Source organism: Carcharodon carcharias, chromosome 1 (assembly GCF_017639515.1).
Source record: "Carcharodon carcharias isolate sCarCar2 chromosome 1, sCarCar2.pri, whole genome shotgun sequence".
NCBI classification, from domain to species: Eukaryota; Metazoa; Chordata; class Chondrichthyes; order Lamniformes; family Lamnidae; genus Carcharodon; species Carcharodon carcharias.
This window is the reverse complement of record NC_054467.1, coordinates 103,847,608-103,873,806: the sequence shown is the minus strand read 5'-3', so window position 1 is coordinate 103,873,806 and position 26,199 is coordinate 103,847,608. Positions and strand designations below refer to the sequence as shown.

Here is a 26,199-nt window from a genome sequence, read left to right as displayed (position 1 = left end):
ATTCAGCTCCCACCAAAACTGCAAGTATGCTCATCTCTTTCCAGGGTCCGCACTCAGGTTGAACTACATGTGTAGAACCTTGGAACTAAGCTTTAAAGCTCACACCCTGTCCATCATTAATTCTGCAGCTTCCAGTTCCGCAACACTATGGGCCTTTAGCCCTATCTCACTCCATTATCTCAATGTTCAGATTCAACTTCTACTCATTCTACTCCTGACACAAACTCAACTTATCTAAGTCACCCGTAGCTGGCTTTTCTCATCCATAAGCTGCACCTTCATGATCTTTTGCTGATTTCCCATTAACAAAAACATCCTTCTCATTATTCACAAATATCTTTATGGCCTCAACTCACTCTACCCTAAACCCCAACCAGCAAACTACAGTCATCCAACTCTTGAGTTTTTTTGTACCCACCCTTATATCCACGTCCTCCTGTTCTTGAATTGCCCTGTACTTTCAACTGTCCAAGGAACTGTCCAATCCTCCAACTTCTAAACTTCTTTTTCCTTGCTCCTTTCTGTGCCACCGTTAAAAACTCCTCAAAATCATTCTGCTATTGTCCACTTCTGCTAAATCTTTTATGACCATTAACTTTGTTCTTGTTTATGTGAAATTTTTTTAAACATTTTATTACATTAAAGGCACTATACAATTGGAAGCTATAGTAGTGTTGATGACTCTGCTTCCTCAAATGGTATTTAGAATCCTCCCCATAATATAAATAGGGATATAGGAACAGGCTAAGGCCATTTAGTCCCTCAAGTCTGCTCCACCATTCAATGAGATCATGGTTGATCTGCGACCTAATTCCAGATATCTCCCTTTCCCCATATCCTATCAAATTGGTTAATAAAAATCCAATAATAATCTCAGTATTAAAATTAACAGTTGATCTAGCACCAACTGCTATTTGAGGAATAAAGTTCCAAACTTCTACCATCCTTTGCATGAAGAAGTATTTCCTAATTTCACACCTGAAGGGTCTGGCTCTAACGTTTAGACAATGTCACAGAGTCCTAGACTTCGCAACTCATGGAAGTTGCTTCTCCCAATCTACCCTATATGCTCCCCTTAATATCTTGAATACTTTGATCAAATCACCTCTTAACCGTCTAAATTCCAGAGAAGGAGTCCAGCTATAATTCCAGTGAATCTACATTACACTCTCTCCAAGGCTAATGTATCTTTCCTAAGGTGTGGTGCCCAGGCCTGCTCTCAGTATTCCATGTATGGTTTAAACAGGGCTTTGTATAGTTGAAGCATAGTTTCTAACCCTTTCACCAGGCTCCACAGCTCAGCATATTAAAGATTCACTTCTACTGTTGTCAACCATGACTCAGTTGGCACCACTGTCATCTATGAGTCAGAAAGTTGGGAGTTCAATCCCACTCCAGGATTTGACACTCCAGATCAATACTGAAGGAAGTGCTGCATGGTTGGACGTGCTGCCTTTCAGATGAAATGTTAAGTTATCTGCCCTCTCAGGTGGTTATAAAAGATCCCATGGCACTATTTCGAAGAAAAATAGGAAAAGAGTTGTCCCATATGTCTTGGCCAATATTTGTTCCTCCATCAACATCACAAGAACAGATGACCAGATCATTACCACATTGCTGCTTCTGGGAGCTTGCTGTGTGCAAATTGGTTTCTACATTACAATAGTAACCATGCTTCAAAAGTAACTCATTGGCTGTAAATTACTTTGAGACCTCTGGTGGTTCTGAAAGGCACTAGACAAATTCTTTTCTTCTTTTTAACTATAATTAAGGGTGAATAAGAGTACCTTATCAGAAACTATGTTGTAATAAACTATGCCGTAATAAACTATGCCATAATAAAGGAAGAAGAAACCACTTGTATTCACATAGAACCTGAGGGGGAACATTTGTTAGAGTGGTTGGGGAGAGTTTAAAATAAAATGGCAGGGGGGTGGGAACCTATGCAAGGAGTCAGAGGAAGGGGAATCAAAGACAGTAACAAAAGACAGAAAGCAGAATACGAAAAGTGATCGGCAGGGAAATCAAGGGCAAGAATCAAACAGGGCCTCAGTGAAAAATAGTGGGAATGGGACAAATAATGTTAAAAAGACAAGCCTGAAGGCTTTGTGCCTTAACGTGAGGAGCATTCGCAATAAAGTGGATGAATTAACAGCGCAAATAGATGTAAACAGATATGATATAGTCAGGATTATGGAGACATGGCTGCAGGGTGACCAGGGATGGGAACTGAACATCCAGGGGTATTCAGTATTTAGGAAGGACAGACAAAAAGGAAAAGGTGGTGGAGTTGCATTGCTGGTTAAAGAGGAAATTAACGCAATAGTGAGGAAAGATATTAGCTCCGACGATGTGGAATCTGTATGGGTAAAGCTGAGAAACACTAAGGGGGCAAAAAACGTTACTGGGAGTTGTAGATAGACCCCCAAACTGTAGTAGTGATGTTGGGAATGGCATTAAACAGGAAATTAGAGATGCATGTAATAAAGGAACATCTGTAATTATGGATGACTTTAATATGCATATAGATTGGGCGAATCAAATTAGTAACAATACCATAGAGGAGGAAGTCCTGGAGTGTATACGGGGTGTTTTTCTGGACCAATATGTTGAGGAACCAATGAGAGAACAGGCCATCCTCGACAGGGTATTGTGTAATGTGAAAGGAATAATTGGCAATCTAGTTCTGTGAGGCCCCTTGGGAATGAGTGACCATAATATGATAGAATTCTTCATCAAGACGGAGAGTGACATAATTGAACTTGGGTCCTGAATCTTAATAAAGTGAACTACGATGGTATGAGGCGCAAATTGGCTATGAAGGATTGGGAAATGTTACTTAAAGGGATGACGGTGGATAGGCAATGGCAAACATTCAAAGAGTGCATGGGTGAACTGCAACAATTGTTTATTCCTGTCTGGCGCAAAAGTAAAACAGGAAAGGTGGCCAAACCATGGCTTACAAGGGAAATTAGAGATATTATTAGATGCAAGGAAGATGCATACAAATTGGCAAGAAAAAACAACAGACCTGAGGATTGGAAGCAGTTTAGAATTCAGCAAAGGAGAACCAAGGGATTGATTAAGGAAGGGAAAATAGAATACGAGAATGAGCTTGCAGGGAACATAAAAACTGACTGTAAAAGTTTCTATAGGTACGTGAAGAGAAAAAGATTGGTGAATACAAATGTAGGTCCCTTACAGTCAGAAGCAAGGGAATTTATAATGGGGAACAAAGAAATGGCTGACCAACTAAATACATACTTTGGTTCTGTCCTCACAAAGGAGGACACCAATAACATAACAGAAATGTTGGGGAACACAGGGTTTAGTGAGAGGGAGGAACTGAAAGAAATCAGTATTGGTAGGGAAATGGTGTTGGGGAAATTTACGGGATTGAAGGCCGATAAATCCCCGGGGCCTGATAATCTACATCCCAGAGTACTTAAAGAAGTGGCCTAGAAATAGTGGATGCATTGGTGATCATCTTCCGAGATTCTACAGATTCTGGAACAGTTCCTACAGATTGGAGGGTAGCTAATGTAACCCCACGATTTGAAAAGGGAGGCAGAGAGAAAACAGGGAATTATAAGCCAGTTAGCCTGACGTCAATAGTGGGGAAAATTCTAGAGTCCATTATAAAAGATTTAATAGCTGAGCACGTGGAAAATAGTGACAGAATCGGACAGTGTCAACATGGATTTATGAAAAGAAAATCATGCTTGACAATTCTACTAGAATTTTTTGAGGATGTAACTAGTAGAGTTGATGAGGAGGAGCCAGTGGATGTGGTTTATTTGGACTTTCAGAAGGCTTTCAACAAAGTCCCACATAAGAGATTGGTGTGTAAAATTAAAGTGCTTGGGATGGGGGTAATGTATTGAGATGGATAGAAAACTGGTTGGCAGACAGGAAACAAAGAGTAGGAATAAACAAGCCTTTTTCCGAATGGCAGGCAGTGACTAGTGGGGTACCGCAGGGATCAGCGCTGGGACCCCAGTTATTCACAATATATATTAATGATTTAGATGAGGGAATTAAATGTAATATCTCAAACTTTGCAGATGACACAAAGCTGGGTGGGATGGTGAGCTGTGAGGAGGATGCAGAGATGCTTCAGTATGATTTGGACAAACTGAATGAGTGGGCAAATTCATGGCAGTTGCTGTATAACGTGGATAAATGTGAGGTTATCCATTCTGGTAGCAAAAACAAGGCGGCAAATTATTATCTGAATGGCTATAAATTGAGAGAGGGGAATGTGCAATGAGACCTGGGTGTCCTTGTACACCAGTCGCTGAAGGTAAGCATGCAGGTGCAGCAGGCAGTAAAGAAGGCAAATGGTATGTTGGCCTTCATAACCAGAGGATTCGAGTACAGGAACAGGCATGTCTTGCTGCAATTGTACAGGGCCTTGGTGAGACCACACTTGGAATACTGTGTGCAGTTTTGGTCTCCTTATTTGAGCAAGGATGTACTTGCTGTAGAGGGAGTGCAGCGAAGGTTTACCCGACTGATTCCTGGGATGGTAGGACTGATATATGAGGAGAGCTTGAGGCAATTAGGATTATATTCACTGGAGTTAAGAAGAATGAGGGGGGAATCTCATAGAAACCTATAAAATTCTAACAGGACTAGACAGGGTAGATGCAGGAAGGATGTTCCCAATGGTGGGGGAGTCCAGAACCAGGGGTCACAGTCTGAGGATATAGGGTAGACCAATTAGGACTGAGATGAGGAGAAATTTCTTCACCCAGAGAGTGGTGAGCCTGTGGAATTCATTACCACAGAAAGTAGTTGAGACCAAAACATTGTGTGTTTTCAAGGAGTTAGATATAGCTCTTGGGGTGAAAGGGATCAAAGGGTATGAGGAGAAAGTGGGAGCAGGCTATTGAGTTGGATGATCAGCCATGATCATAATGAATGGCGGAGCAGGCTCAAAGGGCCAAATGGCCTACTCCTGCTCCTAGTTTCTCTATTTCTAACCATTCACAACCTCAGATCAACCCAAAGCACTTCAATGCCGACAAAGTACCTTTGAAGTCTAGTCTTTGTTGAATGCAGGGAAACTTATCAGCCAATTATTACACAGCAAAGTCCAAACAAACACTAAGATAAATGACCAGAAAATCTGTTTTCATTGAGGGATAAATGTAAGTCAGGACACTGGGAAATGTGCCCTGCCCTTTTTGGAAAAGTGCTGTGGGATCTTATATGCCCACCTGAGGCATCAGATGGGCCTTGGCTTCTTAATATCGCACCTCTTAATAAAAGTCCATCAGTCCTTGTAATTAACTGTAGCCCAGATTGTGTGTTCAAGTCCAGGTATGGAGCTGGAACCCAACATTTTCTGACTCTAGCACAGAATGTTATACTGAGGTAAATCTGTCACCCAACAGACTGGAGGTCAAACTCTAAAGGTCATTTTTATTACTTTAGTAAAGTGTGCTACATGTAGTCTGTACAACATGCTAACATTACTATCAGTCCCATTTATACAAGTGGGCTCAAATTGAATTGTTAATTACCTCAGGGGAGTCTTCAGGCAATGAAAAACCTTCACAATCTGTATCCTCAGATTTAACAGACTTCTCTTCTTCCTTCAGTTCACCTATACAGTTAGCAGTACCAGGCCCCTTCACAAAATGTGCATCTTTCTCTGTCCAGGAAATATAAAATTATCAACTTTTCCTTTAAAACATCAATACTTAGTACAATGAGGCTTTAGATTCTCTAATTGCCCTTTCACCTCTGTGACCTGTCCAGATTAAAAGGACAGATGCCACTCCTCTGTTAGCTGCAGTCCTACAGTTAACATCTTTTGAGCAGCCTGCACTTGTTTATCAGAATGGCTATTCCACGTTTATTTGGATATGAGAGAAAGGCTATTTTCCAATAAACTTCCTTGTTTTGATTTCTCTGATAGCCCTCAATTTTTTTGAAATAGCTGAGAGAATATTCTTGAATATCTTTAAAGAACAATTTTTATTCTTTATCTAAAGCTTTTTGAATACATTTTAACATTCTACTGCTAAAATCTTATACATTATATATTTCAAAACACTTTACACAACTTTTCACCCAATAAAACCTGGGCTCTTGACATGGGCACATGCTCTCTCAAGATTCATTACCTGTATTCTTAAGCTTATAAGTGAAGGATAGCAAAATGCTAAGTACATTCAAGCTTCTGACAAGCACCCATTTAAAACAAAGCAATTATTACACAAACAGTAATCTGGTAAACACCTATAAATCAGTTATGACACAATAACATTTTAGGGTGTGGCATGACCTCAGAATTCTGAAGGAAAACTACTGCAGTTCGAAATATTTGTGAACTTTTTATGCTTCATCAGGTTAAGAGTTTTCAATGGGTAACTGAAGTATCTTCTACTTTCTGCCATAATTCTCACTGTAGGTGTGCAGTCCTTGGTCAAATATCAAGCCAAGTACAGAATGAAATTCTCCTTTGCATCCTCACAGATGTGCCTCAGCTACAGCTGAGAAGAGCTTTTTGTAATGAATCAGTACAAATTTTCCATTTCCACAACCGCTAATTTATTTACACTTCTTACTTCTTGTATATGTTCTGCCTCTTGTTTATACTAAATATTTTCTACTCTTTCATTTATATGTTTCTATTGTTTTGCCAGTCTCGGTAAGTTGCCTTCATAAAGTACAAAAAGTCTGTGATCTACCATTCTAACAAACTCATGAAAGACTGATGTACAATGGACCTTGAACTTTGTAATGCACTATTCAATGAAAGAGACTGCTCCTAACAAGAGAAATTAACTGAGGATATGACCACAATTAGGCTCTCCATACAAGTCAGATGTCAGACAACACAATTTTTTTTCCAAAATGACAGTGTCTCCATGTGATTTCTCCACAAATACATCAACATGTCTTGGCTGTCCAGGAAGACTGGGAACTGAAGGAGACTGGTAGGTGGGTATGGTTCCTTCTACTCTGGGGGCTCTCAGACATAAAGATAGATTTTCTTTGAGAGGTGCAGGTATGCAATTTAATCTTGCGTTATCAAACTCCTCTTTGATTTTAGATTTCTTATCAGAAGAGCAGGCTGGTAAGATGCTGAGTGAATCAGCAAAGGTGAGTGGTTATACAAAACTATCCATGCACCAACAAGGAGGCTCAAGGTCAATGCATCAGCGGTAACATTGGCTGGCTTACTCTAGACCTCAGCCACCAACTACTTTTGACCTCTCCCACCTGCCACTGCTGATTTCTGTTTTTTCTGACAACCAACACTGAGTTGCTTTGGTGAGCTTTTCCATCCAATGGGCAATGTCTCACATGGCAATGCAAATTCTGGAGTGAGCTCAACCAAGTCGTACTTTTTCTAGGGAATCATGCAAGGAGGCACCTCCCTTTGTGACATTTCAGTATTGGGACTGACTCTTTACACTCCAGCAGAGTTTAAAAGGTTCAAAAATAAAAATAGCTGGAAAAATTCAGCAGGTCTGACAGCATCTGCGGAGAGGAATACAGTTAACTCTAAAGAGTCATATGGACTTGAAACGTTAACTGTATTCCTCTCCGCAGATGCTATCAGACCTGCTGAGTTTTTGCAGCTTTTGTTTTTGTTTCAGATTTCCAGCATCCGCAGTATTTTGCTTTTATTTAAAAGGTTCAACTCCATCCTTATTTCATTTCCAAGAGGGAAAATGTGAATTCTGGGTTTAACTGGATCCGAGCATAATGTGTGCAGAATGTTCCTTAAAAATAGGAAAACCTTACCAAAGGTAATTAATTATATTTCATTTTCTAGAAATGAAAAATATAATGCCTGATCAGAATGAGAAAGGGCTTGCAATGAGCTGATGTCTATTGTCAAGAAACAGAAAATAACTCGCCATTATGATCTTTCATGACCTCAGGATGGACTGAAGTTCTTTGCAGCCAATCGAGTACTTTTGAAGCGAGGGACCATCATGGGAGATTTGGTGGCCCAGCCAAAGGTCCATTGACTTTCGGTAGAACCAGACGATCCTGGCGGCAGGTGGGACTGGAAAACCCACCCACTGTTGTAATGTAGGGAAACATGGAACTTAATTTGTGCGCAGGTTCCACAAACAGAAATGAGATAACTCTCCAGGTAATGATGTTGAAATTATTAACAGAAGTGACACAAAACAGACAAAATTTTTTGCTACCAGCTATGCCGCAGGCCAGATATTGAGTTCTACTGATGTCAATGGAACCAAATGTTAAACAGGGTGCATAATGGTCGATTAATGCCTATTTTGTGTCCTAACCCATGTCCACTTTCACCCATATTCTGTCTTAGCTGTTGGTTTAGGGATAAATATTAGCTAGAAGAATAAATTTCTGCTATCTGTTCCAACCCTGCCATTCTAAACAGCAGCATTGTTGCATGTTTTTGGCACAGGCATTCCTTGCTAAAGCAAGACAATAATGGTGTGCAGATTACATCAGACATTGATGATCTCATTGTATTAGGTTATGAAATGCATTCGGCACTATCAGATAAATCATAACTTAGTAACCAGACCAGTGGTTAAAGATCATGAGGTTGATTAAAGGGTCCATGGGAACGCAACAAAACATGTTTTCAGATCAAAACTTCAAGGAGGGTTATATTCAGAATGAAATCCGAAATGAAGTGAATTGGGGAAATCGTTCTAGATCAGAATCTTCTATGTATCCACAGTCCCATGCGATTAGAATTTAGACCAAACGACATTTCCAACTGGGTTGTGTCATGCTCAATATAAGCATGTGGATATTAGGTATTACGGGCTTTAAGATCATCCTTTGTGAAGTGGCTACAAAACCTGTTAAGATGGATGCAATTTAACATGTGACAATAGCTATTTAAACTGTGGACAGTATTCTGTGGCCAACATTTAGTTAAACATGAACCTGAATAAGGCTGCTTCACAGCCGCCTGTGAAGGTTAAACATCTCATTGTTTAAGGATGAACCAGCATTTGAGGAATATGGGATCTCTAGACTGCGGGTTTCCGAATGCTATATTGAATCAGGGAGAACATTTGAGTTCAAGTCGGGGCAGCGATAAGGCTAAATTGACTACTGTCAACTGCTATTACATCATGATAAAAACAAAAAACTGCGGATGCTGGAAATCCAAAACAAAAACAGAATTACCTGGAAAAACTCAGCAGGTCTGGCAGCATCGGTGGAGAAGAAAAGAGTTCTGTTGAAGGGTCATAAGGACTCGAAACATCAACTCTTTTCTTCTCCGCCGATGCTGCCAGACCTGCTGAGTTTTTCCAGGTAATTCTGCTATTACATCATGGTGGTTTGGACCCCAGAAGTGTTAACCACGCAATCATGTAACCGAAACTAACTTTCAAGGACTTTCTTTTTCATTCATTCATTCATGTGGGCTTTGCATTTATTGTGGGCCAGCATTTATTGCCCATCCCTAGTTGCCCTCGAGAAGGTGGTGGTGAACTGACTTCTTGAACTGCTGCAGTCCATGTGGTGTAGGCACATCCACAGTGCTGTTAGGGAGGGAGTTCTAGGATTTTGACCCAGCGACGGTGAAGGAACAGTGATATATTTCCAAGTTAGGGAAGTGAGTGACTTGGAGGGGAACTTCCAGGTGGTGGTGTTCCTATCTATCTGCTGCCTTTGTCCTTCTAGATGGTAGTGGTCGTGGGTTTGGAAGGTACTGTCGAAGGAGCCTTGGTGAATTCCTGCAGTGTATCTTGTAGATGGTACACACTGCTGCTACTATGCGTCAGTGATGGATAGAGTGAATGCTTGTGGATGTGTTGCCAATCAAGTGGGCTGCTTTGTCCTGGATGGTGTCAAGCTTCTTGAGTGTTGTGGGAGTTGCACGCATCCAGGCAAATGGAAAGTATTCCATCACTTCCCTACTTGCGCCTTGGAGATGGTGGACAGGCTTTGGGGAGTCAGGAGGTGAGTTACTCGTCACACAATTCCTAGCCTCTGACCTGATGTTGTAGCCACAGGAATTTGTATGGCTAGTCCAGTTCAGCTTCTGGTCAATGGTAACCCCCAGCATGTTGACAATGGGGGATTCAGTGATGGTAATGCCAAGGGGCGATGGTTGCATTCTCTCTTGTTGGAGATGGTCATTGTTTGGCACTTGTGTGGCGTGAACGTTGCTTGCCACTTGTCAGCCCAAGCCTGGATATTGTCCAGGTCTTGCTGCATTTGGACATGGACTGCTTCAGTGTCTGAGGAGTTGTGAATGGTGCTGAACATTGTGCAAGCAAAAATCCCCACTTCTGACCTTATGATGGAAGGAAGGTCATTAATGAAGCAGCTGAAGATGGTTGGGCCAAGGACACTACCCTGAGGAACTCCTGTGGTGATGTCCTGGAGCTGAGATGACTGACCTCCAACAACTACAACTATCTTGCTTTGTTCTAGGTATGACTCCAACCAGTGGAGAGCTTTCCCCCTGATTCCCATTGACTCCAGTTTTGCTAGGGTTCCTTGATACTGCACTCTGTCAAATGCTGTCTTGATGTCAAGGGCAGTCACTCTTACCTCACTTCGGGAGTTTGGCAATGTTTTAACCAAGGCTGTAACGAGGTCAGGAGCTGAGTGGCCCTGGCGGAACCCAAACTGGGCGTCAAAGTTTGAAATATCCTGAACAAAGCAAATCCAGCAGATAAGTATCTGAAACACCAGAAACATCTGAAACATCATAGATAAAAGTCTTCTAATGCACTAAATCACTGTACTAGTTCCAGCTTTAAAGTCCACCTGAGAACGAATCTCCTCGTTATTTGTCTACAAGGGGCTTCTCGGCTTCATGAGAATCCTTTGTGTCTAAAAGACCTTCACTCCAATTAAAGGATCACTCATCTTATAAGACATAAAAATTCAATTTTTATAATTACAGCTTTTTCATCTGTATCTAATCTTTGCATGTCTGATAGTGTGAGTGAGGAGACTGATTGAAACATTGCATTTCATACATCTGTGGCAAGTGTGTGATAATAAATAACCTTTATTTTTAAAATCACCAAAGAAACCTGATGCTATAATTTATTTCAAATTAGAAAGAATCACTCCAAGGGCAAGGAAATACATACACCTTACCATACAAATGTCCTGATTACAGACTGGAAGGGACGACACGAGTAACCCACCTCCTGACTTCCCAAAGCCTGTCCACCATAAGGCACAAGTCAGGAATATGATGGAATACTCCCCACTTGCCTGGATGAGTGCAGCTCCAACAAAACTCAAGTAGCTTGAAACCATCCAAGACAAAGCAGCCGCTTGATTGGCACCACATCCACATTCACCCTCCCCTGCCGACGCACAGTAGCAGCAGTGCATACAAGATGCACTGCAGGAATTCACCAAGGCTCCTTCAACAGCACCTTCCAAACCCACGACCATTACCATCTAGAAAGACAAGGGCAACAAGGGCAGCAACTAGATGGGAATGCCACCACCTAGAAGTACTCTCCAAGTTACTCACCATCTTGACTTGGAAATATATCGCTGTTCCTTCACTGTCGCTGGGTCAAAATCCTGGAACTCCCTTCCTAACAGCATTGTGGGTGTAGCCACATCACATGGGCTGCAACGGTTCAAGAAGGCAGCTCACCACCACCTTCTCAAGGGCAAGTAGGGGTGGGCAATAAATGCCGGCCCAGTCAGCGAAGCCCACATTCCATGAATGAGTTAAAAAAAAATTCTGTCTATAACAGTTGATAACCGAAACATTGGTGATTAGCGCCAGAAACAACTATATGACACAATTCTATGTTACAGATCCTAAAGGATCACTCAGTGGTCATTTTAATTTAAGGAAAAAAGGCTAAAATTGTGAAAAGAGTAGATGACTGCTGCTCAACCTCAAGAGGTTACCTGGAGTATCTTTTGGTGTAGAGTGCGGTGGATTCAAAGAAAAATATTTATTGACTTCCTGCTGAACAATATCACTCAGAGATTGCAGAACTTCAGCTTCTCGGTCAGTGATATCTACAATAAGCACAATTGGAGAAAAAGATAGATTTAGTAGAGATAGTGGTGGAATAATACTGGGGTATGCAGTGGTTTTGTTTTAGGCTACATCCCAGTCCTGCTGGGATTAAACCAAACTGTTCATGTCACAATTAAAACAGCCACATATACTGTATACATCTATCTTATTCAGGGCTGCTATCTTACCCACAGGCTGCCAATGATACGTAATGGGTAGATGTGAGGTAACCTTGATATTTCCCTTATGGTTTTGACCACATAACTCACCAATGGTCCTGTTTTTTGGCTGTCTGTCTCCAGATGCATTTAATTCATGAAGTGCAACTCAGCTGTTCTGCCTGAAGAGGTGGTGCAGCACAGTGGTAAATTCAATTAGGGGCACAGATTTTAATGATGATTGGAGGGATACTTTTAGAATGAGAATGTAGAAGATGACAGGGGTAAAACCTGAGGTCATAGTGGGAAAACAGAACAAAGCAACAAAGGTTCTTTACCAGAATCATCAAGATTAGAGCTGGGAGTGAAAATGAAACAAAAATATCACCTCTTTAGGAGAGTTAGCAAATGTGCTATCAGTTATAAAGGGAGGGAGGAGGAAAGTAAGTGCGTCAGAAAGTAGAAGATGTGGGGTGGTATTTCACTGTCCCATGCAGGGGGGTTTGAAGGCAGGGTGGCTAGTAAAATGCAGAGTCTGGCCTGCCTGCTGCCTACCTTCTCGCTTCCGACCCGTTTCCCATTACCTGGCCACTTAAATGCCTCATCCTGCCCTCACTGCTACTTTAGCTATGGCAGGGGACACCCATGCCAAGCGGGTAGCTCAGCAACTTCAGCTATGTGGGCTGGTGTCAGGCAAAGGGGAGGGGTACTTCCTTTCAGGATCCGCCATGCCCACTGGAAGCATTAAATAACTTGAAGCTAAAGGCACATCTCCCTTGGTGCTAGGAACAGGAGGAATATAATTTGTACATTTGTCCCAGGATGCTGTTTCAAGGCAGGAATTTCTGTTGGTTTTTCTGCTGCTTGGGTGGAGATTTGGAATGTGGCTTCTGTTGCATTTCTGAGCTCTACTGTTTACTGCAGAATTCCATTGTACAGAGGTGGGGCCATAGAATATGGCTCCTTTATCCAATGGAACATTGGTCTAAAATTCCAAAGGCTTCCAGGACTGCTGCAGCTTTATAAAGTGCAGCTTGTGGGCATTGGATTACATAGATGTCGGCACATAAGTCAACCTATGAAGCTTCCAAAAATCCTTCCAAAAACAGAGGGATCGGCTTATATACAAGTATAAAACGTGAACAGCCAGTGTGTGTGATCACCATTTTGAAATGTGAAGAAAAAAGATAACACTAGTAATTCCTATTAAATTAATGTGTATTAAATTAATTGTACAATGATATCTTTAACCACAATGAAGGTGTTTTAAAACCCATCAAATTCATTGTCTTTGGCAATCGCTGTGGCCTTGGCATTATCATAAGAATTCCGATCTGGATTAAACGTGGCAATTTTAGTTTCAGAATTATCCCTCTACAACAAATCATTTTTGGCTCCATCCACCAAATTAGATATTGCACATTTTTTGAGCGATCTGGTGACAATTTGTGTAATAATAGCTTCCCATCATTTGGCAACAGAACCACAAAAAACATCAAGCGGAGCAGCATGCCTATTTCCACTCATTGTAAAGGATTTTTCTCCATCAACCATCCACCTCTTCCATTCGGCATGAACATGATCCTCGAGTCGCTTGTTGAGGCATGCATCCAAAGAGTGAACTACGGACATTAGACCCCAAGTATAAACTGCAATTTGGATGTTATTTCTTTGAAGGCGCCTCTTGTTGTCATTGGTTATATGGGGTGTGAACATGTCCCTTGCTAATAAGCTGCATTCTTAATGTAGGCCACCAAAGGTGCTTATTCCACTTATTACTGATACAAAACTTCACTCCATCTTCATCCACCCAACTCATGGAGGTGAATGAAAATTCTTGCAGGGAACTTGATTTTCAGCATGGTTTAATGTTTGAAAATTACCATAGGCTTTAATTTCATTCCGTCAGCCATGGAGGCTAGTATTACCATGAATCTTGCCTTCTCATGTTCTGTGGTTTTCAATTTAACTGTTTTTGAATCTTTCCACTCCACACTTCAATTGCTGGGCATATCAAAGTTCATGAGCATTTCATCCATGTTGCTGTCATGGCACAATGGGTACTCAAGATTTTACTGCTGCTTGATGATGAGTAGCTGAAAACTGGTAATTTTGGCATTGCAGTCTTTTGGTAGTCTTTGAGCAACCTTGGTCTTCTACCACAACAGTTGATATTGTCGTTCCATAACGGGGCTGCACCAACTAAATGTTTTTTTGAAATCTTTGCTGGACTTGGTTTGATTTTGCCCACACAAGTACATAAATTGCATTGCATTTCTGATGATGATGAAACCATTCTGATGATTTGAGGGCCCATTCCAATACATGTTTCTCAAGGTCAGGTCCAGTGGGTGGTCCCTGTTCTGATGGCCCATTTGGTCTTGGCGTCTTCTTCAGGAAACATTCCATCTTATTCCATTCTTGCACCAGTTTTTCACACTCCGATTTCCTTCGCTACAGCAGTTATTTGACGAGTTAACAAATGGTACAACTTTAAGCTTGAAACCAGCTTCAAATTTCATCTGTTCTGTTGGAAGACACATTTCTCTTTATTGTTTGCCACATGGTATCTGCTCTGTGTGGGTGTGTGACTTAAATCCTCACAGCATCTTCACAACACAACTTATAATGCCTGCTCGGTCCCTTGTGCCCAATTGTAAGGTAAGTAAAACATACATTTGTGAGGAAAAAATTGAGACTGATGACTAATGGAAACATAGCATATTGTGGTTGAAAAGGGGAGTTGACTTATGCACTGAGTAAATTCATTTTTGGGGCCAGCAAAATGGGGTCATCTTAGAAACCAGGTCAACTTACACACCATGATCTATGGTTGGTGTCTACCTCTGGCTGTCATTCTGCAATGTCAAAGTTGTTACAAATATGAGGTATATAAATGTATTATATTTTGGGACTGTGTCTTTAACTTAGGATAAAATGAAGCGGGTCACAGAATTTGAGATCAGTTCTGAAGTCTGCTTAGCAACAGGTCTGGGTGACATGGCTGATAAAGATTAACAGGAGTGCCGGGTCTAGGTGTTCAAACTTAGAGACAATGACAGCAGCATCTGTATTTACAGTGGTCAGAGAAGAGGCAGATAACTAGTTCCAAGCTAAAGAAGAAGGTCCCCAAAAATCCAGGGGAGTGGAACAGGAGAAGGTCCGAAGCAGACCTTCAAGTCAAAGGAAGGACAAGAACCTGGAAAAGGTTCCGTTAGTGAAGCTGAGTGAAGGGCAGAGAGAAAGGCTCCGAGTTTCAGATTTAAAGAGGCAAAAGCTGCAGGAAGCAGATTTAAAGCACGAACAGCTTGCAAGAGCAAGAGGTGCAAAGAGATGAGCTGAAGGTCTGTAACTCTTTGCTATGGGCATGTGAAGCAGTGATGTCCTTTTGACAGCTGAGTCAGTGAAAGAGTGTGCATGGAAGAAAGCTTGAATGCATGTGATGACCCAGGGGAGAGGAACATCTGAAGGAGAGTTTGAAACCTGGAGGTGAACCCTTGCAGAAGGCATCTGAGAGAAAGCGTCAGTATGGGAGAAGATTCCAAGGCGAATCCTTAGAAAGTGGGAATGGGAAACCCTTGTGTGAAAGATGGAACACAATGAGACTGGTTGGCTCACGGTGTGACAAGCATCTGGGGGAGTTGAGCAGAGATCCACAGAATCTGATTGAGGTGGCATCTGTCATATGGTTTCAGGGTACCTACTGGTTGACATGGACTGTATATTTACTGTGACCATTAAACCATTAAAGTATAAGATGGATTTTGTAACTTGTGTCATCCTTACAAATCTGTATATATCTGTAAAGGTATAGTTGTGGGTGAAGGAGTAATGTAATATAGTTAATCTTTTCTTGTTTAATAAACATTTTACATTTTTGTTAAAAGTTCATCAGCTGACATCTGTGACTCTGTTCAGTAGCAACTCTCCACGTATCTAAACAAACAAATTAAAAGTTAGGATCTATCAAGCTGGGTTCCACTCTGGGATCAGGCTTGTCCAGGGATAACCTCAGCTGGGATCATAACACGGAAAAATCGAGCGATAGTGTAATTGAGCGATAGTAGAATGTTTATCTGTGAAGTGGGTTCTTCAGTTGTGTTAAAAGTAAAAGGGGAAAGTTCTGTTCTGTAGTTTAAAATATAAGTTGTCGACAAAAATAGTGTTTAGTCTTTCGTGCTTTTAGTCAGTTTTTAAAAGTAAAAGTCTTAAAACATGAAACCTTGGTGTGTCAATGTTCCAGCTATGAATTAGAGATTTGAATTTATTTTTAAAAGTTAATGGTCTTTATGGAGATCATAACAAGATGCTTATTTGCTCAATTGGTTAGGTGTGTATAGTACCAATTTGGATTTAGTTAATGTGGGATGATCAACAAAAATTACATATTAAACACTGATCTACACTGTGGCAAACATAAAACAAAAACGTAACTTGCAAAATTTGATCAGTTTGTTTAATATGCTAGACAACTTGTTCAGTTAATGCTTTCAGTTCAGTCAGTGGTTACTTGCAACATGTTTGTGTAAAAATAATAGTGCATAGATCAAAGATTTGCATAAGTAGAACTCAATCACACTTGATTTTACTCATACCTGCATCACACTGCACTTTGGAGAAAGAATGCATGGCATCAGCATCCTTGTTTGTACTTCTCACTTTGCTGGAGGATTTAGCTCTGGAGACAGTTAAACTCACCAATCCTTTGGCTCTGCGGATTGTTGTCACTGCTTTAGTGTGGGAAACTCCAACTACACATTCCCCATTTACCTGTGATTGAAGAATACAGATAATGGTTGGAATGTGCAAGTTCCTACTGTTCACACCTTTCGATCACTGCAGACTTTTTGCTGTTTTAACTGGTTACTCCCCACAATTTCTTTGTACAAGAAAGAGGAAAGCTTGAAGAAATTGTGACGAAGTCTGACCGTGACCGCAACACTATTATTAAAGGCTAATAATTGGTAGAATGTGTTAACCTAGCCCACATACACTATAATTTTGCTTAATCATTTTCTATTACAAACTGCCAACTAGCTCTTAAGGAAAAGAATGAATCGATTTCCATTTCCTTGCAAATAGTTTGGGCAAAATAGTTTGGCCTTTATTGCAAGGTGATGGAGTATAAAAGGAGGGAAGTCTTGCTACAACTGTACAGGACATTGGTAAGACCAACGAGTCATTGAATATAGTCAAGGCTGAGTTAGACAGATTTTTGATCTACAAATGAGTTAAGGGTAATGGGGGAGAAAGACAGCGAAGTGGAGTTAAGGCCATAATCAGTTCTGTCATGATCTTATTGAATGGCAGAGCAGGCTTGGGGGGCCAAATGGCCTTCTCCTGCTCCTATTCATGTTATGTTCTTATGTTGAAATTATTTGTCATTTTACAATTCACTACTTTCCTTCAAGCAGCAATACCTAATTACTTCCCAAAAATAAATGAAAGATAACAAAAAAACCACATCAAATTTATGTGATTTGATATCAATAATTTCCCCTTCTTATCCTAAACGGAAATGTAGAATTGTTGACATGGGATAAAAAACATGTTGCAAGATAATGAATGCGTTATATTTTGCTCTGTCTTAAGGCAATTAAGTTGTTAAAACTCATAACAAAGAAATCTATTTGGATTACTAAAAGGTTGTGTCTAGCTGATATATGTCTACTTAATTTAATTCAATTGGTGGGAAGCAGATGGTATTATCAGTTACTGAGAGCTAATCAGAACAAAGCAGCCACATTTGATCCTATGATGGCTTCCTGCTCCCTGCAACTATCCTATACCTTGTCTTTTTCCAGCCCGATGGTACCAGAAACCCCCTTCTCTCAACCCAAGTTAACAGGCAATCTCTCTACTCACCAGCTGGATTCAAGAAGGCAACTCTCCACCACCTTCTCAAGCGCAACTAGGGATGGGCCAGCAAGCGAAACCCACATCCCATGAATGAATAAAAAAGCTGGCCATCACTCCTACAACTCACTGTGAATCTCAGCGTGGGCCTCTAGCCTTGGCTCCAATTTACCACCCTTACACCAGTCCTAGATAATTGGAGAGATATTTTCCACTGTCTACTTTGCACTTTGCACCCCACTGTTGCCCTAACACTTGATTGTGACACATCACAAACTCGGACCCTACCTCAATCCCCCATCTCACCCTGAAATGTAGTCAATACTTTACCACCCAGCTGAAGGTGAACCCACTCAAGTAAACAAGCCTTGAGAAAGAAAAATTTGCAAATGTGAACGAATTATATTTAGCATTCAAAAATAAAGGCTGAAAATCAAATACGAATGGAGAGTAGAACCAGGGTAGGGTGGGTTACATAAGCATTCAACACAATGAATTGCATGGAAGATAAGCTACAGTTACCAATCTCAGAAATTGCAACTCATATTTTTGTCAGTATGTTGTATAAAATTGTGAGGGGCATAGATAGGGTAGACAGGAAGGAATTTTTCCACTTGGTGGAAGGATCAATAACTGAGGGCATAGATTTAAGGTAACGGACAGAAGGTTTAGAGGGGGTGTGAGGAAGAATTTTTTAACCCAAAGGATGGTGGGAATTTGGAACACACTGCCTGAAAGGGTGATAGAGGCAGAAACCCTCATAACATTTAAGCAGTACTTGGATGTGCACTTGTGATGCCATGGCATACAAGGCTATGGGCCTAGTGCTGGAAAATGGGATTAGAATAGTTAGGTACCTGTTTGACTAGTGCAGACTCAATGGGCCGAAGGGCCTTTTTCTGTGCTATAGGCCTCTATGACTCTCTGTTGCTACACAGAAGAAGTGCTACTTGACTTAGTTCTGAATAATGAGCATGCAGGTAACCTACAAGTACAGGAACATTTGGAATGTTGTAACCACAATATAATTATACTCAGTTCAGCAATAATAAAGGAAAAATATATATAATAATTTAAAGAGGGACCTTTTCTAGATTAAATGAATGAAAATTGGCAATAGAACCATAAAACAACAAAAGAAAAGAATTAAACTATAAGTCAAAAGTGTACTCCAGCACCTAAAAAGTCTATTGAAGGCTAGAGTTTTATGGATGAAAAGGGAAATTAGATTAAATTTCAAACTAAAATCAATTATAGCACTTATAGAACAGATAAAAATAGAAGTAACTAGTAGCAAGATTATATTAGAAAAGCTAAGAGGAGTAAAATTAGCCAAAAAACAAAGGGCAATAATAAAGCATTCTAAATTACACATTAGGGCAACTGGAGTTGAAGGTAACAAACTTACATTGGTGAGCAAGAGCATGTCAGAAAGACCAACTCAGCACTTTGCTTCAGTTCTCACAGAAAATATATATTTTGGGATAGTAAAACTAATAGAAAAGCATGAACCGCAGTCATTGGATTTTAAAGAAACTATACAAGAAATTAGTTAAATTTAATGTACAAAAAAAGTCACCAGGAGTTGATGGCTTACTTTTAGGATCCCAAGGGAAGCTAAGGTAGAAAATAGCAGACTGACTATAATTTTCTAAAATTTTGCAGAAAGGAATCTTGTGCCAGAGAAATGCAGGGTACCAAGTTTGACGGCCTTCTCCAAAAAACCCAGCAATAGTCCGATAAATGATAGTTAGCCAGTCAGCCACCTAGACAGCTATAGTCAGCCAGTTAGTCTTTACTTGTTCAGTAAGATGCTGCAGCCTCTTGTGTAAGAAAGTTACAAAGCACTAGCAGAGATATCTCAACCCTTGATTTTGTAGCTAGTTCCATAAACAAGGAGATAATACTGACCTTGTAAAAGATGTTTGTTATGTTACAGTTGGAGCATTATGTGCAGTTTTGGGCATTATATTCAAAGGAAGGGCCATAAAAGCATTGGAAATACATTCACTAGGATGTTCCCAGAGATATGTTGGATGGGTGCTTATAATTATGAAGACAGATTCCACAGCCTGAATTTCATGCTTGGTGTGTGCGCCAAGTCGGTGGGAGCGGACATGGATGTGGAATCCACTCCCGGCCGTGGTCACGTTGCAAACGTGATTTCACACTGGATGGCCAATTAGGGTCCACCCAGTGTGAAACGCGTCTTCTAAATGGTCGGGAAGGGCTGGGGGCCTGTTGGGCGCCAGGTCCAATGGCAACCCAGTGGGTGCATTAAAACTAGCAAAGGCAGCTCCTGAAGGCTGCCAGGGGAGAATCTTTAGAATCGGTCCGGAGACTGGAACGATGGCCTCATCAGCAGCAGGAAATGTCCGGCAGGAGGGCAAGTCAGGTGGCACTCAGCATTCCCCCTACTTCTTGGCTGATTGCCTCATGCTCCTTGTGGAGCAGGTCAGTGTCAGGCTGAACACTCTCATATCCAGAGACGGCAAGAGGGGGCCACCTTATGAAACCAGGAAAGCCTGGGAGGAGGGGGCAGCCGAGATCAGCAGCCATGACGTTGTGCGGTGCACATGGGTGCAGAGCCACAAAAGATTCAACGCCATGCTGCACTCGGCAACGGTGAGTATTGAGTTGACATGGATCACTGTGGAGAAGTGTTAAGGGCTGGCCATCCCCCATGGAGCTCAGGGGTGCTAGAGTCTGAGTGCCAACTGTAAATGATGCCAGAGCTGGCCAAGGGGGTGAGCCCTCGTTGCATAGACTGAGAGCCTTTTGGGTCAAGGGCCACAGCTCAGATGTGCCCTGCAAGGTGTTCCTCAAGTGTTGGCCAGGCTGCAATGGCATTGCAGGTAAAAAGTGGACTAAGTGGACTCCTCTGTCCTTTCAGAAGCAGAGCAATTACACCATCAAGAGTCAAGGACAGGCGGAGGCCTCCCAAACCTCTTAATCTTGATGAGGTACAAAATGGATGCATTGGAGCAGGAGAGGTGCTACCCACCTTGATCAGCTGGTCGTGGAGAGACAGCAGTCTCTGATGAGGTAAGAGTGTTGGATTATGCAAACATTCTTGTGTAGTCTCTTCGTTAATGGGAGCCTCAAATCTGGAGTCCCCATTGATCACTGAAAGCCGATGGCACCAAGACGTAGATCTCCATTGTTTCACCAGGCTGCCTGGCATGCACAGTGACAGTGTGATGACTTAAGCTAATGACATGTCGCTGTTCTCCCTTAGATTTGCCAGCAGGCACTTGAACACAGGACCCCAAAGAGCCAACCCTGACGCCAGAGGACTACGGGGCTTTATGTGCACCTGCGTCACACCCCTTTTCTGAACCAGGCACTAGCGCAGATACCAGCAGCTCAATGGGCATTAGATAGCTGAAATGTTGATGCACAGCGGTGAGGGCACTTCACATTCACTTGAGGAGCAAGTGGAGGCAGAGTGTGCCCAGGGCACCTGTAGTCAAAGGACCGCTAGAGACCAGAACCATGCTGAACCGAAGGCAGATAATGTGCCTATGGAGTTGTCCATTCGGCAGCCGATGCTGGATGTCCAGTGGGAAGTGCGGGAGGATCTGGCAGAGATCCATGAGGGTCTGTGTGCCATGGTCTCTGTTGTGTTGGAGTCCATGTGGAAAATGAGCACTGTGTTGACCCTCATGGCCCAGCGCACTGCCCTCCTCCATGGTGTGGTGACTCTCATGGAGAGGCAATTCTAGGGACAGAATCGGGTTCCTGGGGTTGCGCTCGGACCTCCAAGCCCTCACACAGGCAATGACTTCAGGTGGTCAGTGCCAGTGTATTAGATGGATGTGGCTCCCAGTACCTTAGCTAGGTGCCCGTCCATCCTTGGTGAGCAGGAAGGTCCACAGTGACCTCACGTTGGTGCACAAACTGGTCAGCTCTTCAAGCTCTGCTCAGGGCGCTCTGGATGATGGCAGCAGCTCCTCTGCCCCTCTGCCAGTGACTGTGGCATCTGACGAGGCTGGGATGGCTGGGGAGATGCCTGCCATGGCACTGGTCACTCCCTCCCAGGCGGGGCCAGCACAGGCTCCACTGGCCAGAGGACGACCACCAAGGTCATTAAGTCCAACAAGACAGCAGAGCCAGCAGCTGCCTCCAATGCCGGTGCCAGTGAGGTGGGGTGTGGTGGGGGGGGGGGGTGCCCACCAATACTTAGCGCTCGTGAGCGTAAGTTGAAGGCACCGTGAGCACAGGAGGGACTGTTCACAGGTGATCCTCTGTTCTGCCATGTTTTGTTAATATGTTTACTGGTGCGGCAATTAACACGATGTATAGTTCTGTTCATTTGATGTGAATGTCAAAATTATATAAACTTTGCTTTTGTCTCCAAGGCCTGAGAATATTTCTTGTTTTGTAACTGCAGGGCACGCCAGTATCTAATGCTGGCAGTGAGTTACTCTAAACTTTATTGCACAGGCACTGAGTGGACTTTGGGTCCAAAGAAAAGAGCCATTTCAGACATCCGGGATGGATACATAAGACAAAGGCACCCTGGCATGAAGTGGAAGCAGATCTTTAGCAGCCTAACTGAAGGAGCATTGGATCAAGGCATTCCTGGTGTCCCTGCTCCCTGAAGGATATGGAGGTCTGCCTTCACGCCCTCAGCATTCTCTGCACCCTGCTCCTCTTCCCACTCACCACTAGATTCTTCATTTGTGGCCTGTGGAGCTGCCTCAAGATCCTCTTCCTCTACTGGGTCCCCGCTTGCCAGAGCCAGATTGTGGAGAGGGCAGCATTCGACCACTATCAGTGACACCCATCCTGGGGGTATTGTAGTGCTTCCCCCGAACAGTCCAGGCATCGGAAGTGCATCTTTAGAAGACCTATGGTCATCTCTATCACCACCCTTGTGGAGGCATGACTCCTAATATAATGCTGCTCTGCCTCTGTTCTTGGGAGGTGGAGAGGCATCATAAGCCACCTTTTCAACAGATAGTCCTTGTCACCCAACAGCCATCCACCCAGCCGGGCTGGAGCACTGAATAGCCTCAGCACCTGGGAGTGTCTGAGAATGTAAGCATCGTGGGAGCTGCCAGGGTACCTTGCACAGACCTGCAGAACCTGCATCTTATGATTATAAATTATCTGGACATTCACTGAGTGAAAGCCCTTCCTGTTGACGAAGGTATGCGGCTGACCCGCTGGCACCTTGATGGTCACATGAGTGCAGTCAATGGCACCCTGGATGCCGGGGAACCCAAGCAATTGCTGCAAAACCTTCGGCTTGCTCAGCCTGGCTGGCCTCATCCGTCCGGACATGAATAAATGTCATAACCTGCCTGAACAGAGCTTCTGTAACTAGCTTGATGCAACTGTGGACAGTTGATTGGGACACTCCATAAAGATCCCCACTGACCCCTCGAAAAGTTGAGGGCCACGGTGACCTTCAGAGCCACTGGCATGGGGTGTCCATCCACACAGTTGGAGATGATCTCAGGCCTAATCATCTGACAAATGGAGGTCATAGTCTCCCTGGCGAGGCAGAGCCTCCTTTGGCATTGCACTCGGACATGTAGAGGTAGCTGCATCACTGCCTGTAAACCCTGGCAGCGGGATAGTGGCGTCATCTGTGTCTCCTTCTGCCTTAGACCACCTGCTGGCCCTGTGTCCCTTGTGCTTGCATCTCTCAACACACAGGTCACTCCCCTGAAAGTTGCATTGGGACACCTGGCCTCCTCTCTCTTCTGCCCCTCTCTTCTTCCTCAGGGGAGGTGGCACCAGCGGAGACAACAATCCCCATTACCAGGGTAACAGAAGGCTGTCTGACACCTGGAAAGGTCCACATAGTCAAAATTCTCCAGAGGCCTTGGAGACACCAATGAGTCCTGAAATTAAGCCTAGAAATGCTAAGTATTAAGCTCAGATTAGAGATGAAACTGTCAAGTTCAAATAGGCAACCAGCAGCAAACTATCCCCTAAACTCCTCACTACTCACAATGGCAATGCTGCGGAAACTTTCTGTCCCACCCTTGGTTGAGGTTTCGTTAAATGTGGGTTGCTTGTCCGCCCATTTTGCCTGTGCAATGGGCACGGAATTGTGTGAGCAACTTAAAATTGAGTACATTTGGCTTTTTAATGGCCTTAAGTGACAAGTTAATTGTTGGTGGGCACGGCACCGACACCTGCCCACGCCCATCAACCTGAAGATTGCTCGCGTGCGGGATGACATCGGGACGCACCCCCAACATCACCCTGTGCTATTACACGCCTGTTCGGATCAGGCACGTACCTGCCCGTGAGGAGTAAAATTCCGTTGCAGATTTCTCACTGAAACCAAAATTAACAATTGATCTGTTAAAAATATACAAGATTATGGAAGATTATGAATAGGAAAAAGCAATATGTTATTTCCATTGTGAGTGAGATAATAAGACAAAACGAATTTAACATAATTGCAAAAAAAAAAAGGATGGTGAGAAAGTAAAAGCTTTAGACAGAGGGTTGTTAAAAGGTAGAATTCTCTGCCATAAACTTTCCCGAAGCAAAGTTCATAGTTGGTTTAAAAGAAAACTCAATGGCTATCTGATAAAGGAAAATATTAAACATATAGGGAGGAAGCTGGAGAATGCAATTGGACTAGTGAAGAAAAACAGGCCAGATGCTGGGCATTATTTTTGTGCTGTAATTATCTACAATTCTATGAAGTTAACTTGCCTGAAGTAATCGGTCACCAACTTGTAGCCTTCCATCCATTGCAGCTGCACCACCAGGGTGAACACTCTTTACAAAAACACCACTTTCGCCACCTACTAAGGAGAACCCTAATCCTCCTGAGATAGGTTTCTGTAGTTCAAAGTGCATCACATTATTCTATGGAGCGAGAGAGAAATAAAGCATCAGTGACTCACGTTAAAAAAATTAACTGTATGTGAAACACTTCAGGATCTTTGAGATGTAAAATTTTTGAGACGTTCTGTATTCTCAGATGTTCTATAAAATTGCAATTCTTTTTCATTTGTTGAGTTTTGATGTTCCTAGCACTTGTCATTGGCACAAACTAGTTTCTCAGAGATCAGAGGTTGCAAATACAATTAGCGACCCAAATTCTTAATTTCGAGAAAACACATTTCAGCCAATCTCACATAAATATACCCGCCCTCTGTTTTCAGTGGGTGTAATATTCACAGGAAGTTTGAGGTTCCACAGCAAAATTATCTATTGAAAGCTTCATTGTCAAAAATTATTGTATGGTGTTCAAATATAAAGAAATAAATTGTGTTTCATAAGCATTAATTTCCACAAAAATGATTTTCCTATTAACATAATCTTCACCATAGAGGACACAAGTAACAACCCAGAAGCAGCTATAAATCAGGAAATGGAAGGGAAGGAAGAACTCAGGAAAATTACAATCACCAGAGAAGTGGTACTGAGTAAATTGTTGGAGCTGCGGGCTGACAAATGTCCATGTCCCTGATGGACTTCATTCTAGGGTCTTAAAAGAAGTGGCTAGTGAGATAGTTGATGCATTGCTTTTAGTTTCCCAAAACTCCCTAGATTTGGCAAGGTCCCATTAGATTGAAAGACAGCAAATATAACTCCATTATTCAAAAAGGCAGGGAGGTAGAAAGTGAGAAACTACAGGATAGTTATGTTAACATCTGTCATAGGGAAAATGTTAGAAGTTATTATTAAAGAAGTTATAGTAGGGCACTTGGATAAGTTCAAGGTAATCAGGCACAGTCAACATGGTTATATGAAAGGGAAATCATGTTGAGCTAACTTACTGGAGTTCTTTGAGGAAGTGGCATATGCTTTGGATAAAGGGGACCGGTGGATGCACTGTGCATAGGCTTCCAGACGGCATTTGATAAAGTGCCATATCAAAGGTTATTGCAGAAAATAAAAGCTCCACCATTATATAGGGGGTAACGTATTGGCATGGATAGATAATTTGCTGGCTAACAGGAAGCAGAGAGTAGGCATAAATGGGTCTTTTTCAGGTTGGCAAGATGTAACGAGTGCTGTGACACAGGGATTGGTGCTGGGACCACCACTGTTTACAATTGATATAAATGACTTGGGATGAAGGGATGGTTGCCAAATTTGCTGATGACACAAAGATAGGTAGGAAAGTAAATTGTGAAGAGGACATAAGGATGCTACAAAAAGAGAGAGATAGGTTAAATGAGTGGACAGATATCTGGCAAATGGAGTATAATGTGAAAT

The 26,199-nt window shown here is 42.4% G+C and overlaps 1 protein-coding gene across 5 annotated transcripts in view; it reads right to left on the bottom strand.

The window, feature by feature from the left end:
• Nucleotides 1-26,199, bottom strand: part of ptpn13 (protein tyrosine phosphatase non-receptor type 13) — a 270,908-nt gene that overhangs the window by 45,541 nt on the left and 199,168 nt on the right. For all 5 annotated transcript variants that reach the window (XM_041196016.1, XM_041195983.1, XM_041195993.1 and 2 more), the window contains 4 exons: nt 24,685-24,840; nt 16,740-16,914; nt 11,872-11,985; nt 5,529-5,659 (listed from right to left, as the gene is read on the bottom strand). In XM_041196016.1, the coding sequence (XP_041051950.1) occupies nt 5,529-5,659; nt 11,872-11,985; nt 16,740-16,914; nt 24,685-24,840 (576 nt within the window). The remainder of the gene's footprint in view (nt 1-5,528; nt 5,660-11,871; nt 11,986-16,739; nt 16,915-24,684; nt 24,841-26,199) is intronic.